The following is a 13,900-nucleotide window of genomic DNA, read 5'->3' on the forward strand; positions in this document are numbered from 1 at the left end:
GTGTTGTGCAGGCACCATATACTTAATGCGTGTGCGTGCCGAAGAGCTCAAATATCGGTAAGGAGTGTGGGCGCCCGCAGAAGGGCACTCTGGAACACCGTACCGGAACGCAGTGATGTGCAGTCAGGGGAGGCAGAGCCTCACCACTGTCATCATGAAAAGAAAAAAAATTAAAAGGAAAAAGGCTGAGGTAGTTGCTGCCAGAGTCACAGTGGATGACTCTGCTTAGTGATTAACTGTTTAAAAAAGCCTCTAAAAAGTGCTCTCTACAGGAGGAGGCAGGAGAACCATGTGCCTCATTTAGTCTGACTTTATGATAACTCGAGCAGAGTTAAGCAAGGGTTAAAAGCCGAAAAATTCCTTATGTAGATGAGGCACGTGGTTCTTTTGCCTCCTCCTGTAGAGGGCTTTTTTTAGAGGCTTTTTTAAACAGTTAAGCAGAGTCATCCACGGGGACTCTGGCAGCAGCTAGCCCAGCCTGACCTCAGCAGCTCTTGCCTTTTTCCTTTTACATTTTTACATTTTCATCATAGCAGGCAAGAGCAGAGTTGAAATCCTCTGTGACTGTGAAACAGCTGGAAAAGGTATGTGGGTCAGAGGGAGGAATTCAAAATTAATGTAATTTGTAAGTAATTGTAAGTAATTTGTTTGTGTGTGTATGTGTGTGTGTGTGTGCTTTTCTTCACTCAGAGGGAGAGGCAGGGAGGGCAGCCAGCCAGCTTTCTTTCTCTGTGTTGGGGAAGCCTGCCAGCCTCTGCTGGTGGGCTGGCACTTTATTTCTTTCTAGAAAGCGGCTTTTGGCTGCCCTGCCACTATGTCCGACATAGAGGCGTCCCGGTGCTATGTCGGACATAGCACTGGGGTGGCGGGGTGGCGAAAAACCGCTTTCTTTCTTTTTGCCTCACCAGCCATAAATCTCACTGCACGTCACTGCCGGAACAGTACCCGGTGCTCCCAGCAGGCACCAGTCGTAACCCACCACTCCATCCATCCATCTATATATGTTTTGAACAGTCTCTAAATGAGGCAATTTTTAACCAAGGGCTACCTATAAAATAAAACCAATAAAGTTGACTGATCAGACATATCACTTACTGGTTATCTCCACTACTTTCTTCAAGGGAATAGAAGAGGGCTGAATTAGGAAACTGCTAAGAGATACAAAAACACACCATTCATGAGCTTTCTTTGATGCAATTAGGCCATTTCAAATGCAGGTAGTCTTCAACCTATGATCACAAGAGAGCCCAAAATTTCTGTTCTTAAGTGAGGCATTTGTTAAATGAGTTTTGCCCCATTCTATGACCTTTAATTACCACAGTTGTTAAATTAATAACCTGGTTATTAAGTGAATCTGGCTTCCCCAATGACTTTGCTTGTCAGAAGATTGCAAAAGGGGATCACATCACCTTGGGACACAGCAACAGTCATAAATATGAACCTGGTCAAGTGTCTGAATTTTGATCACATGGTCATGGAGATGCTGCAAAAGTCGTAACTGTGAAAAATGGTCATGTCACTTTTTTCAATGGCATTGTAATAGTCACTAAATGAATGGTTGTAATTCGAGGACTACTTGTATATGCAATAGGAAAATAGAAGGCAAAACATGCAGACAGATCTAAGTACAGTTTAGTTTGTCCACCTTGAAAAACAACAACAAATTAGAACACATTTGGGGGTAAATGATCTATATTGAAAAAGTGGCATGCTTATGCAATCTTTTCTGGATATCAAACACAAGATTACAACTTAACATTATGTAAGTGGTTTTGTTTTAATATCTATCCTTCTGTTTCTTTGAATGCTGTAATTCCAAAATTACTTACCCATGGCAGAATAATAATCCTTTCACTTGGATGATGCAGCTGCTAGGAAATGAAACCTTGCTTTAAAGCATGACGAATATTTTACCATAATTAGCCCTACAAGTCCAGACAAAATTGGATAGAAATGGAAGTAAGTAGCTAAAGTGTGAGGTTTTAACAATTTCATGCCCAACCTCAACTATTTTCTTTTCTTTTTTTCCAAGGAAAAATGATAAAAGTCTGCAAAGTTGTCAACTCTAAGGAGATTTCAACTGAGAACTGTAGCATCTTGGGACAATAGGTAGTTGTGATTTTTGTATGCCTTTTCTACCAGAAAAAGAAAAATCATTTTTTGTTGATTTGGGGAGTAATTATTTTTTTAAGCCAGTTATTGAAGTAAATAAGGTCAATTTTTTGTTACTACTTTAACACCCCCTAATTCTTGAAAGGCTAAAGAGATTTCTCTGCATCAAAGTAAAAAAAAAAACCACCACATGTCTTTCTTTAAAGCATGTTGCCAACATGTTCCAGTTCCAGATGTGCCAGAATAGCATTTCCCCAAATTCCCAATTGAGTTTGTCCACAAATGACTGAAATAACTATTAAGTTTAATGAGAGATAAAGGCAACTTGTAAGATGCTCTCTAATCAAAACTCGTAGGGCTTTAGAATGCTTAACTTGTTCTGCATTGTCCCTTGGTTTTCTCCTTTCTTGTTAAAAAAACCCTACAAACAAAAATGGGCACATTATATCTGAAACAACCTCCCACCCCCAAATCACAAAAAACAACCACCAGTCTATAGCACTTACACAATCCTGCCTATAGCCTTTCTACAAAAGAATTCACCCAGAAAACAGAATATTACAATCAGCTAACTGAGCAATTAAATATCAGCTCCATGAGATATTAGGAACTTTTACTCAATCATTCCAGTATTTAAGGAATACTGGAATAAAACCCCAATTTTTCTACCAATCTTTTAACTATTCACTAATTTTAAGGATTTTGTCTTTAATTTGAATATTTTACTAGTTTTATTATCAGGCTTTACAGCTTCTGTTTTAATTGTTGTAAATTCCTTTGGGTGCTTATGAAAAAAAGATTGATTTTATAAATCAATCAATCTGCTGGTGGCCTGTTTGTAGTCTGACAAATCTTAGCATTATATATTATTTTTATCCTGCTTTTTATCCTTTTTTCTCCTGCCACCCAACTCCAATGACAACTTTGGCTGATCTCAAAAACACAAGCAACAATCAACTTGATCATTTAAATGAAAAACAAAACAAAACCAATTAGATGAAAGCAATGTTAAACTATTGCCAAGGCAGCAGCATGTATGCATCCAGGTTTTCTCAACAAGTTGTCCTTGGTTAAAGAGTTCTTTAATTCATAGCAGTCTTGTAAATAGGATGTAAGAAATTTACTTGGTCAATGGGTGTTTTTGGACTTTACTGTTAGACAGAAACAAAGCATGGATTTTTTACAAACTCAAACACTATATTCATTACTTATTAGTTGCTCTTCCCCCATTAATACTTATTACCCAGAAACAACTGAAATATCATTAGCTGCCCTAATCTCTGAGGGTTTAGTTAGCATTGATGAAAGTTATTGTTTTCTTCTTGCTCATCTGACACTGCAGCTCACCCCAGAAGCCCATCAAGAATAATGCTATCTATTTCCAATGATATCGCTAGATAATTTAAGATCCTATAAGTACCATGTTCTTATAGGAAAGGAATAAATAAGAACATTTGTAACTATGCACCTGTCCATCCAGAAGGCAATTTGTAAGCAAGACTGTCTTCTTAAGATAGGTGAAGAAAATGTTAGAGTAGCAATGTGTAGTGGAAGTCTTTCTGCTTAAGATGTTTGAATAATACAATCCTAAAAAGCCAGAATAGGTTTCCTGTCTAAGCAGGGGGGTTGGACTAGAAGACCTCCAAGGTCCCTTCCAGCTGTTATTCCATTCTATTCCATTCTATTCCATTCTATTCCATTCTATTCCATTCTATTCCACTCTATTCCATTCTATTCCTTTCTATTCCATTCCATTCCATTCTATTCCATTCCATTCCCTCATTTCAGGCATATTCCAAAATAAATATATATTGCACTTATTTTAATGAATGACTGGAGAAACAGTTCTGATTTTGTAACTCATTTTTTTTCTTCAGCCAGATATTTTCTCTGCTATCTCTGGAGTGCAAAGAGTGGGGCTTACAAATACTTCATGACTCCCAAGGTTCCTCTCAAACAGACAGAGCAAAAACTGAAAATGTTTGCTCTGTAGGCGGTTACAGCAGATTTATGGGGCAAACCTGTGTAATTTCAGTCACTGTACAAGCTCAAGAATCCATTTCCTTCCTTAACAACATTGGAATCCCCAATTTCAAAACTGGACCCTGCCCTGGCATATTTTGATGGTGGCTTTCAACATCCGTTGTTAAGCCTAGTATGACCCTCAGGCCAACAGTAGTAGTATATTTCTGTCCTGTCATGATTCTTCACTGATTTGGCACTATAGAAACAAATGAATATACCAAATCTGAGCTACTGAGTTCAAATTATAGTCTTGTGTAGACAGCCAGTCAATCACCATCTGGGCCTTTATTGCAACTACTTTTGTGTGGCAGGCTGGCTGACACTTTTTTTTAACAGCTTGCAGCCTAAATCTCACCTCAGTTACATGCCTCCAAGTGATTAAAATGAAAAAGAAATAGGAGGGAGGGAGGGAGGAAGAGAAGGGTCACTAGAATGCTATAAATGAACAGTTTCATTGTGCAGTCACTTCAGACTGACAACTTCAGTAGATTAATGACACATATCCATCCAATATATGTTCAAATATCATGCAAATGTCTAACCCTAGAATAAGACAAACTGTGGTTGTTTAGCCTATGATCTAAGTTTGGGCATCGTACAAAATTTAATCACAGTCCCTGTCAAAAGGTTTATATAAAAATGTATCTATAGCTCTCAGTAATGTAGATCACATAGTGTAATTACAAGAGTTGTTGCTTAGCAATAAATATGGGATAACTGCACGTTAGCTGCTAACATAAAAGTAACAAGCTTTTACAATTTCTATACTACTATATTTGTGTTGAAAAACAAGGCACTTCTGGGTTGAAAGGATTAGTTAATGACATCACTGTTGCCCAGGGGATGCTTGAGAGGACTCCTTTCATCTCCCTGGTATTTTCCCATCAAAGTGATACCGTGTTTTCCCGAAAATATGACCTGTCCTGAAACTAAAGCCTTGCCCCATTTTTCGCATGGGCAAAAATATAAGCCTGCCCCCGAAAATAAACCCTCTGGACAACCCCCCCTCTGGCCAGGCAGAGCACCGCTCACCGACATAGCGGTATCCTGAAGGCACCAAGCCACAGGAGCTGGGGGGGGGAGAAAGGCGCACACATTGCTTGGCGCCTTCAGGATACCTCTAGGTTGGGGAGTGGCATTCTGCCTGCCCATCCAGCCGGGCAGAACACCATTCACTGATCTAGGGGGTATCACTAAGGTGCCAAGCCACGTGGCGCTCTGCCTGCTCCCCAGCTCGGCACATTAGGGATACCCCCTAGGTCAGTGCATAGAGCTCTGCTCGACTGGAGAAGGGGGTTGCGCGAGCGCCTGTTCCGCCTCCAGCAGGCATGCTTCCTAGCCTCAACATGTCCGGGCGCAGCTCTCCCTGCAACCGCAGCCACCACCGCCATGCTCCGAGTATAACATCTTCTCCAGTTCCAAACTTCAAAACTTGGCTGCCGAGTGTTCCAGCAGCAGCCGCTCTAGGAGTGTGCTCTATGGTTGTGGGCTGCCTGCTGGAAGACTCTATGTCCGGAAGACTCTCTTGCTCCTTTGGCAAAACTATTTTAGAAAGATTATTTAAAAATAGAGGGACCCATATGGTAAATATGACCGTAGTAGAATTCTTCTTCCCCCCTCCAATATCTCACCACCACATATAGCGTGTGACATACACAAGCACATGATAGCAGTTTTCTCTGCCATTCCTACACTCATGTATCCCTCTGCATCCTATCATGGGACAAACAGGTCTCGGCAATCTCTCCCTCTCTGTCTGTCTGTCTCTCTTTCTGCCCATCTCCTCATGAAATTAACTTCATCTGAGCTCCAGTCATGAGTGAAACAGACATCAGTGATTCTTAACTGTACAGGTTGTCATTAAATATTATTTTTCCTCTCATTCCAACACTGTCTAAAGGCATCCTTGAAGTGAATAAAATATGTCCTGTTCCCTATTATCTTGAAGGAAAGTCAGTAACTGGAAGTGGCTTGGAAGACAGCAGTAAGAATAGGATAGGAATTGGCAAGAGAGACAGTTCCATGCTGACACCAAGGAGAGGTGGAGGCCCATAACTCAGAAGAAAGGAACATTTTTCTAACCAGCTCCTCTACTTTGCCCTTCTATGCTCCACCTCCAACATGACCAAAGGGCATCAAAAAAATTAAGATGGTAGCTACAATCATGTAATCAAATTTCACCCCCTTTTTACAAGCACCATCTTGACTTTTTTGATGGACACCATCTTAATTTTTGGGCGCTTCTGTGGCCACCCAAGCCCCAATTTTCTGGTCTTGCCTTCTCAGTTGCAACTTTACCCTAACCTTTATCCTTATTGTGTCAATCCAAATATAATGTTCACACGTGACTTTTGCATGTCCAAGGCATTTAATACACCAAAGTAGCCAGTCATCTTGATAAAACAAGTTTGTAAGTAGGGCACCCTTACTGTTCCTGAAGTACAGATGAGGGGCTGGGAGGCCAAAGATTGCGACCCGTATTGAATTCAAGACTGATGCAATTCAATCAAAGGAGAACCTTCTTATATAACTCAGGGTGAGTCTATAGAATGGATGTTGTGTGTACCCATCTTTCTTCATTCAGTGATTTACGGGGCATCCAGACAATTTAACATCATCCACCTGTGTCCCCTTCTGTTTTTTTGCCACATTTTCTTCTGCCTGACTGACATACAAAGGGGAAAGAGCATTAAGGAAGGAACTGGCCCCATAAACACACAATGGCTTTTCTTCTATAAGGCCAGGATTTGCTTGTTTGAAGGCATCCCTTTCTAACACAGGCCATTTGGACTTGACCCGTCTCTCCCCCCCCCCAATTCTTTTCAACTCCTTGGATATACAGTTGGTGCTCGACTTACAACTGTCCGTTTAATGATTGTTCAAAGTTACAATGGCCATAAAAAAGTGACTTATGGTCATTTATCACACATGACCATTGCTGCATCCCCATGGTCACCCGTTCAAAATTCAGATGCTTGGTAAATGTTTCATCTTTATGACGGTTGCAATGTCCAAGGGTCATTCAGTCGCCTTTTGTGACCTGACCAGCAAAATCAATGGGGAAGCCCAATTCATTTAACAACCTCGTCACTAACTTAATAACTGCAGTGATTCGCTTAAGAACTGCAGCTGAAAAGGTCATAAAATGGGGCAAAACTCACTTAAAACTGTCTCGCTTAGCAACAGAGGTTTCGAACTCATTTGTGGTTGTTGTCAGGTTCCGAAGGGTTAATGAAACCAGTGAAACACAGAAACAGTTTGTAAGTGCAGCAAACTCAGAGGCCTGGAGCTGCTAGTTGTAAGTCAAGGACTGCCTGTACTGTTTGCAGGGATCCCCAACCCAGGACCGTGGACTGGTACTGGTCCTGGCCGGTCGGGAACCGGGCCTTGGAAGCAGCAGGCAAATGGGAAAAGCTTCATTTGCACATGTACAGGATCTAGACTGTGCCTGAAAAACCATCCCTGCCGGTCCATAGAACCAGAAAGGTTGATGCTTCTATAGGCTTGACCCCCTGTTACTGGAAGGCCAATTGGACCTTGTGTTTTTTTTTTTGCAGTGATGTGCTGCAGTGTCAGCTCACAACTCTGGATGCAACGGTTATGCCCACGGGCTCTTTATGGGTCTCCTCTTACTTAGGACCACCACTTTAAATAGCTGTCCAGCAGGCAGAATTTCAATAGGTGAAGACGGTCCCTGTCCTTAGATCCCATCCCCTGTTGGATTCTCCCCCTCCCCTCACCGGTCCTTGAAACCAGCTAACCCCCCAGCCTGCCCTTACCGGCAAAGTTCTTGGTGAAGACCAGCGTGACCAGGACAATCGGGATGAGGACGGTGCCGATGGTGACCACGCGGTCAAAGGGCAGCTCGAGCTTCAGCTGCACGAGGAACGCGGCCAACGAGCCCGCCCTGTCGTCTTGCTGCCCGGGCAAGATCAACTCCTTCAGTTTCTCCCCAGCCAGCAGCGCCGTTGCCATGTCGGGATGGTTTTCGATGATGTGTTGCATATGCGGCGGCGGGTCGGAAGGCACTCACCGCCGGACTCCAGTAGCCGGAGCAACGGCGCCGTCGCCTCGCCGGAGAAGATCCGGAGCCCGGGATGGGCTCAGCCTGCGGGGAGGACAACCAATGAATACGCCCGGGCAGGGTGGAGGTGGGCGGGCAGGGAGGACGCGGGCCGAGAGGAGGCACCATATTCTCTATGGCGCTCTAACCGAGACTGCGGCACCGAGGCCGGGAGGCTGCCGGCGCGCGATCGGGAAGCCTACTACACACCCCGCCTTCCTTCCCCTCTCTTTCCCCCTTCGGTAACCCGGACCGGAGGCGACGGCGAAGCTGGAGCCAAACGGCAGCTGCAAAGCCGGGCTGCACGCAAGGGTTCGCCCGGCGCCACCAAGGCGAGCAGGTGAACTGATAGGGGAGAAACGCCGCCCTCGCGACTGAGGGATTTCAAGCGAGGATCCCAAGCAAAACCCATGCAGGTGTTTGGCTGGGTCGTCAAAAGAGCAACGGGGCGCGAGCGGTAAGAAAGGAAGGGGGGGGGAAGGCTCACTGCGGAATTGGAGTCGTCCTTAGTTACCTTGCGAAGTTTGGGCGGGGGGGCAGGGAGGCTCTCCCAGTCCACGGAGGGAGCGGCAGGCTGGTGCGCGAAAGCCAAAGTAGGCATGAAATGTCCCGATGCTGCTGCGGCAGGAGGAGAAAGACGCCGGCCTGAGGAATCTCCCCTTGGTCCAAAAGGGAGCCTGTCCCACCACCACCCAGGGTGGGAGTCGCCTTTTCCCTCCTCAGATTAAACAAATAAACGGACAAACCAAACACCACCACAACAACAACCCTGTAAGGACGGACGGTTTCTTTTGGGGCTCAAGTTATGTCGGCGCAGACCCGGAATTCCCCCCTCAGAGGCAGCAGCGCGCGGAGCCCGGGAAGGCGAGAGAGGCTCGTTGCCGCAGCGGCGCTTCGTGGCGGAAGGATGCCCAGAGGCGGCGAGAGGTCCTTTAAGGTCTCCGCGTCCACATCTGGAATTCGCATCGCCTGGGCAGCCGCGGGAGGCGGAGCTGGCGGCTTTGCACCGGGCCGGGCGGCAGAACCGGGAGGGGGCGGCAGGGGTTGCCGGCATCGCAGCGCGAGCTGCCGAGTCACTCGGCGCACCCCGCTGCGACTGGCGGGGACGGCGATGAAAGCTCGGGCTCCGCTCCTCCGTCTGGGGCTGCGGCTAACGGGGGCAGCCAAGCGCTTTCCTCAAAAGCGTTCATTGCCATTCCCACGACCTCCCTTCCCTCCCCGCAACTCCTCAGATTTTGGAAGCTGGGTGTGTGTGGAAGGCGGGGGTGCGGGAGGGAGGAAAATGCAGAGACCAGCAGCGGAGAAACATTGCTCTAGCAAATACAGCTGGCGACTTGGTTTTTCTTCTTCCCCTCCCTCAGGTTGCCCGGTCCTCCCCCCCCCCCCCCCCCCCCGCCCCGAGTCCCTCATGAGTAGCTCGCCACTTCAGTTCCTCTGCAGATTCACCTAGAAATTAATTTCAGCGTTAGATGGCGTTCAGGCGCATGCGCCAAATCAGCGACTCGAAGCCTCATTTTAGTGCTTCTTGGAAAAGATTTAAATTCCTGGTTACAAAGCATTGCTGGATATTCCTCTCTGGCAAACGTTGGCTGAAATGTAGGCAGAATCCAAGAACCACAGGCAGACGGGCCAGCGCTGAAGATTTAAAGGAATGGGCAGGGTTAAGTTACAATACAACCAAAAATGGTTTTAAACTCTTTATTATCTCTAAAATGGATTTGCTCATCCATTAACCCAGGACAGTTAGAATAGAATAGAATAGAACTGAATTGAATTCTTTATTGCCCAAGTGTGATTGGACACACAAGGAATTTGTCTTTGGTGCATATGCTCACAGTGTACATAAAGAAAAATAGAAGAATCAAGAATCATAAGTTACAACACTTAGTGATAGCCAAGGTTCCTAATAAGCTATCAAATCGTACTAGGAAACAAATAAAAACAATATAAATTGATGGTTATAGTCGTAAGTGGGGAGAGATAGATGCTAGGAAGGAAGAGAAGAATAATAGTAATACAGTCTTAGTAAATTATTGACAGTGTTGTGGAAATTAGTTGTTAAGCAGAGTGATGGCATTGGTGGAAAAACAGTCCTTGTTTCTAATTGGATATGGGTTAGTGTGAATCCAGCCACTATGGTTAAATCAAGCAGCAGCTTAGGGGACGAAATCAATGCTTATATTGACTATTAGCATCTTATTTGCAATAGCATAATTAGTTCCTTATAAGCTTTGCTCTAAAACAAGAATGTCTTAACATTTTGGCTTGCCTGGACCGCATTGAGTGAATGGGAATTGTCTTGGGCCACATATAAAATATAGAAGATAGTTTTATAATATAAAATCACATAATGTTAAAAATTTATGATCTTGTGGGCTGCGGGCTAGACATGTCTGGTCTAAAACAAAAGAGTTCAGGAATAAATAATTCATTCTTTTTGAGTTATATCTGAGACTTTGCATAACTTTGCTGCTGCATATTATGTATGGGTCCTAGGAGTTCTATATAGAAAAGGAAACCAAAAAACAATGATGCGTGGTATTTATTCATAAAGTGATGTAACATATAAACTATGAAAAACTAATCTTCCCATCCAGGTCAGTCAACTAGCACTAGCACTAATATACCATTTCATAGTGCTTTTACAGCCCTCTCTAAGCAGTTGACAGAGTCAACATATTTCCCCCAGCAATCTGGGTCCTCATTTTACCCACCTCAGCAGGACAGAAGGCCGAGTCAACCTTGAGCCTGGTGAGATTTGAACTGCTGAACTGCAGTTAGCAGTCAGCTGAAGTAGCCTGCAGTGCTGCACTCTAACCACTGTGCCAACTCAGCTCTGAAGTAAAGGAGTAACTAGAACCAGTTTTTATGAATACATCTTCAAAACAAGATTGATTTGAGCCAACTATGCCTTATAAAACCTTACAAACCTGGCACTCTCACTATAATGAAGTTTGTTCCGGGGGGGGGGGGGGTTGTCTGGGATTGCTGTATGTGCCTTAAAAAAACTTAAGATAGGCCTCAACTTATGACCACAGTTAGGACTGGAATGTCAGTCTCTTTAAGAGATATGGATATCCCATGACTGCATTATTTAATGACCCCATTCCCAGAAACCCCCTTACTACTATTAAGTTAATAATGGTGGTTAGAAGAGTACCCAACCCAACCCATTCTAGGCTTGGTCCCTCCCATCCCAACCTCAGTAAGGTAAGGAACTGCCTCCAATTCTCTCCCCCCACAATCTTACCCCTCAACTCTGCCATTTTGGCCACCCTGTTTCCTACCTTGTGGAGCAGCAAGCATCACCAAAACCATGCACCTCTGGGACTGCTTGCTGTGCCCTAGGAAGCAGCTCAGCCTAGTCCTGGTACCTTTTGCCACCCAGTACTCCGAGCCCCCTGCTGTCTTGTGCTCCACCATCCCAGCTGGCCATCACTGCTGTCTTTTTGCTTCTGCTGCTGCTGAGATGTGCCTGGTCTGGCTTCTGGGCTGTGAAGGGCTGGCTTTGCATCTTGAAAAAGGGAAGAAAAAGCACAAAGCAGCTTAAAGTTGCCAGAGTATGCCAAAGCCATTCTTCGCAGTGTTCCAGAGCCATGTGGCACTGGCTTTGCATTGCAAAAAAAGTCTCTGTGTGTGGGGGAAAGCAGGGGTGGGATTCACTTACCTTCACTACCAGTTTGCAAATGTGAGCGTGCTCGCACATGCCACCTTCTACGCATGTGCACTGCCTTCTGCACCGGTGAAGGCTGCGTGTTACATTGGGACAGGTGGGCAGAGCCTCCAGCAGCCACTGCTACCAGTTTGCCTGAACTGGTAAGAATAGGCAGAATACCAACACTGGGGAAAAGGTGAAAGCAACTCCCTTCCCAATGCAAAGCAAACCGCAGCTCTGCCCAGGTGCAAAATAAAGAATGGGATGGGATATTATTATTGATAATAAACTGTTTGCTCTACTCCAGCTCAGGGGGGACTGCTTTGTGGGGTTCCCCTCCTTTTTCCAATGCAAATCCAGGCCCATGCAGCTCAAGCGCCTGGCACAAAGTGGTGTCTTGGCACACACCAGCTCTTTTCAGCTGTTTTTGTCACTTTTTCACAAAGCAAATCTAGCTCCATGTAGCCCACTAGCGACATGCCTCCACAGTGGGAGTCAAAACACAGCCGGGGTGTGGATCACAGGTAGCAGGGACCAAAAGGACAGATGGGGGATAGGCCAGTGGAAGGAATTGCAGCACTGTGAGATGGTAAGTGCGGGTGGGCTGCAAGCACCTGAATTTTGATCACAAGACGGTGGGGGACACTGCAATAGCTGTAACTTTGGGCATGGGTCAAAGGTGTCCCTTTATTCATTATCACTGTAAATTTGAACAGTTGCTGAATGAATGTTGTAGGGTGAGGACTACCCGTACATATATTGTTAAGGTGGGTCTTTGCTGCCCTGATTTTGCCTACCTTCTTGACTTTATTGATCGGCTTCCTGTGGACATCTCTGTTTGCACCACAATTAAGAGGCATGTTATGGCCAGAAGTGGTATTCAGCAGGTTCTGGGCAGTTCTGGAGAACCGGTAGTGGAAATTTTGAGTAATTTGGAGAACTGGTAAATACCACCTCTGTCTGGCCCCACCTCCATCTAGTCTCTGCCTCCTGAGTCCCAGCTGATCGGGAGGAAATGGGGATTTTGCAGTAACCTTTCCCTGGAATGGGGAGGGAATGGAGATTTTACAGTATCCTTCCGCTACGACGCCCACCAAGCCACACCCACAGAACTGGCAGTAAAAAAAATTTGAATCCCACCACCGGTTATGACCCACTCAAAATAAATTTCTGAATATTTCAGTTAAAAATGCATTGAGGAAGTTTAGCAAGTCACTTCTGCACCTCTGGGGCTACACCCACCTTCAGTTTGAAGCTGTCTTAAAACAAAATCTGGGACATTCAAGCAGGTCAGTGAGAAAATGGATGAAGGACAGCTATACGGATTTTGAACAGCTGAGATATTTAAACCCCATAGAAATTATGTGGCAGGACCAGAAATAAACTGTTGATGTCATATTATTGAGTTGAATGGGCCAAAATTCTCATGCCTGGATATAAAACACCAGTTAAAGAAAACATTTTAATTTATAGTTCTTTCAGCTAAAAGTCATGCAGCAACTGGAACTATTTTGTCAAACTCACTCATTACAAATTAGATGACAGAAAGCATTTTTTTTACAGTACTACAGTTGTATCACATATCATGCCATTGTAATTTTGTCTGCTTCAGAATAAACTTTTGTGGAATCATTTGGGTTCAAAACATTCATGTGTGATGAACCTCTTCTACTGATAAAAACACAACTCATGTAACTCTACTGTGTGGACTTATCTATCTTGTTTTCTTTGTGACAAATGTGTACTGAAACGCTTTTTCCATATAATAGCTGCAAACTTGGGATTTCCCTTGTAAAACTTGCTTCATTTTTGGGAAATTAACTGAGATAGGCTAAGTCAGTGTTGGCAAACCTTTTTGGCAGTGAGCATTTGCAGCCACCCAGCACACATGTACGCACAGAAATGATGATCCTCCGGTTTCTGGCACGTACATGAGCCCTGGACAGCTGGTCTTCATGCACACATGCAGATCAGAAACTGGAAGACCAAGTGGCCAGTGCGCATGCATGCACTGGAAACCAGATCATCATCTTTCTGGTTCACGC

The 13,900-nt window shown here is 44.7% G+C and overlaps 1 protein-coding gene across 2 annotated transcripts in view; it reads right to left on the minus strand.

Moving 5' to 3' along the window:
- PANX2 (pannexin 2) overlaps positions 1-9,068 on the minus strand; it is a 31,869-nt gene extending 22,801 nt beyond the window's left edge. The window contains exons 1-2 of one of the 2 annotated variants that reach the window (XM_014054798.2): positions 8,715-9,068; positions 7,917-8,245 (exon numbers count right to left, since the gene is read on the minus strand). In XM_014054798.2, coding sequence (XP_013910273.2) covers positions 7,917-8,142 — 226 coding nt within the window. In that variant the 5' untranslated portion in view covers positions 8,143-8,245; positions 8,715-9,068. Of the gene's footprint in view, positions 1-7,916; positions 8,246-8,714 lie in introns of those variants that run through there. The other variant, XM_014054799.2, reaches the window with a different exon arrangement.
- Positions 9,069-13,900: the final 4,832 nt, after the last annotated feature.

Source organism: Thamnophis sirtalis, unplaced genomic scaffold (assembly GCF_051295495.1).
Source record: "Thamnophis sirtalis isolate CommonGarterSnake01/CBP01778 unplaced genomic scaffold, rThaSir2_p1.2 scaffold_9, whole genome shotgun sequence".
In the NCBI taxonomy this organism is placed as follows: Eukaryota; Metazoa; Chordata; class Lepidosauria; order Squamata; family Natricidae; genus Thamnophis; species Thamnophis sirtalis.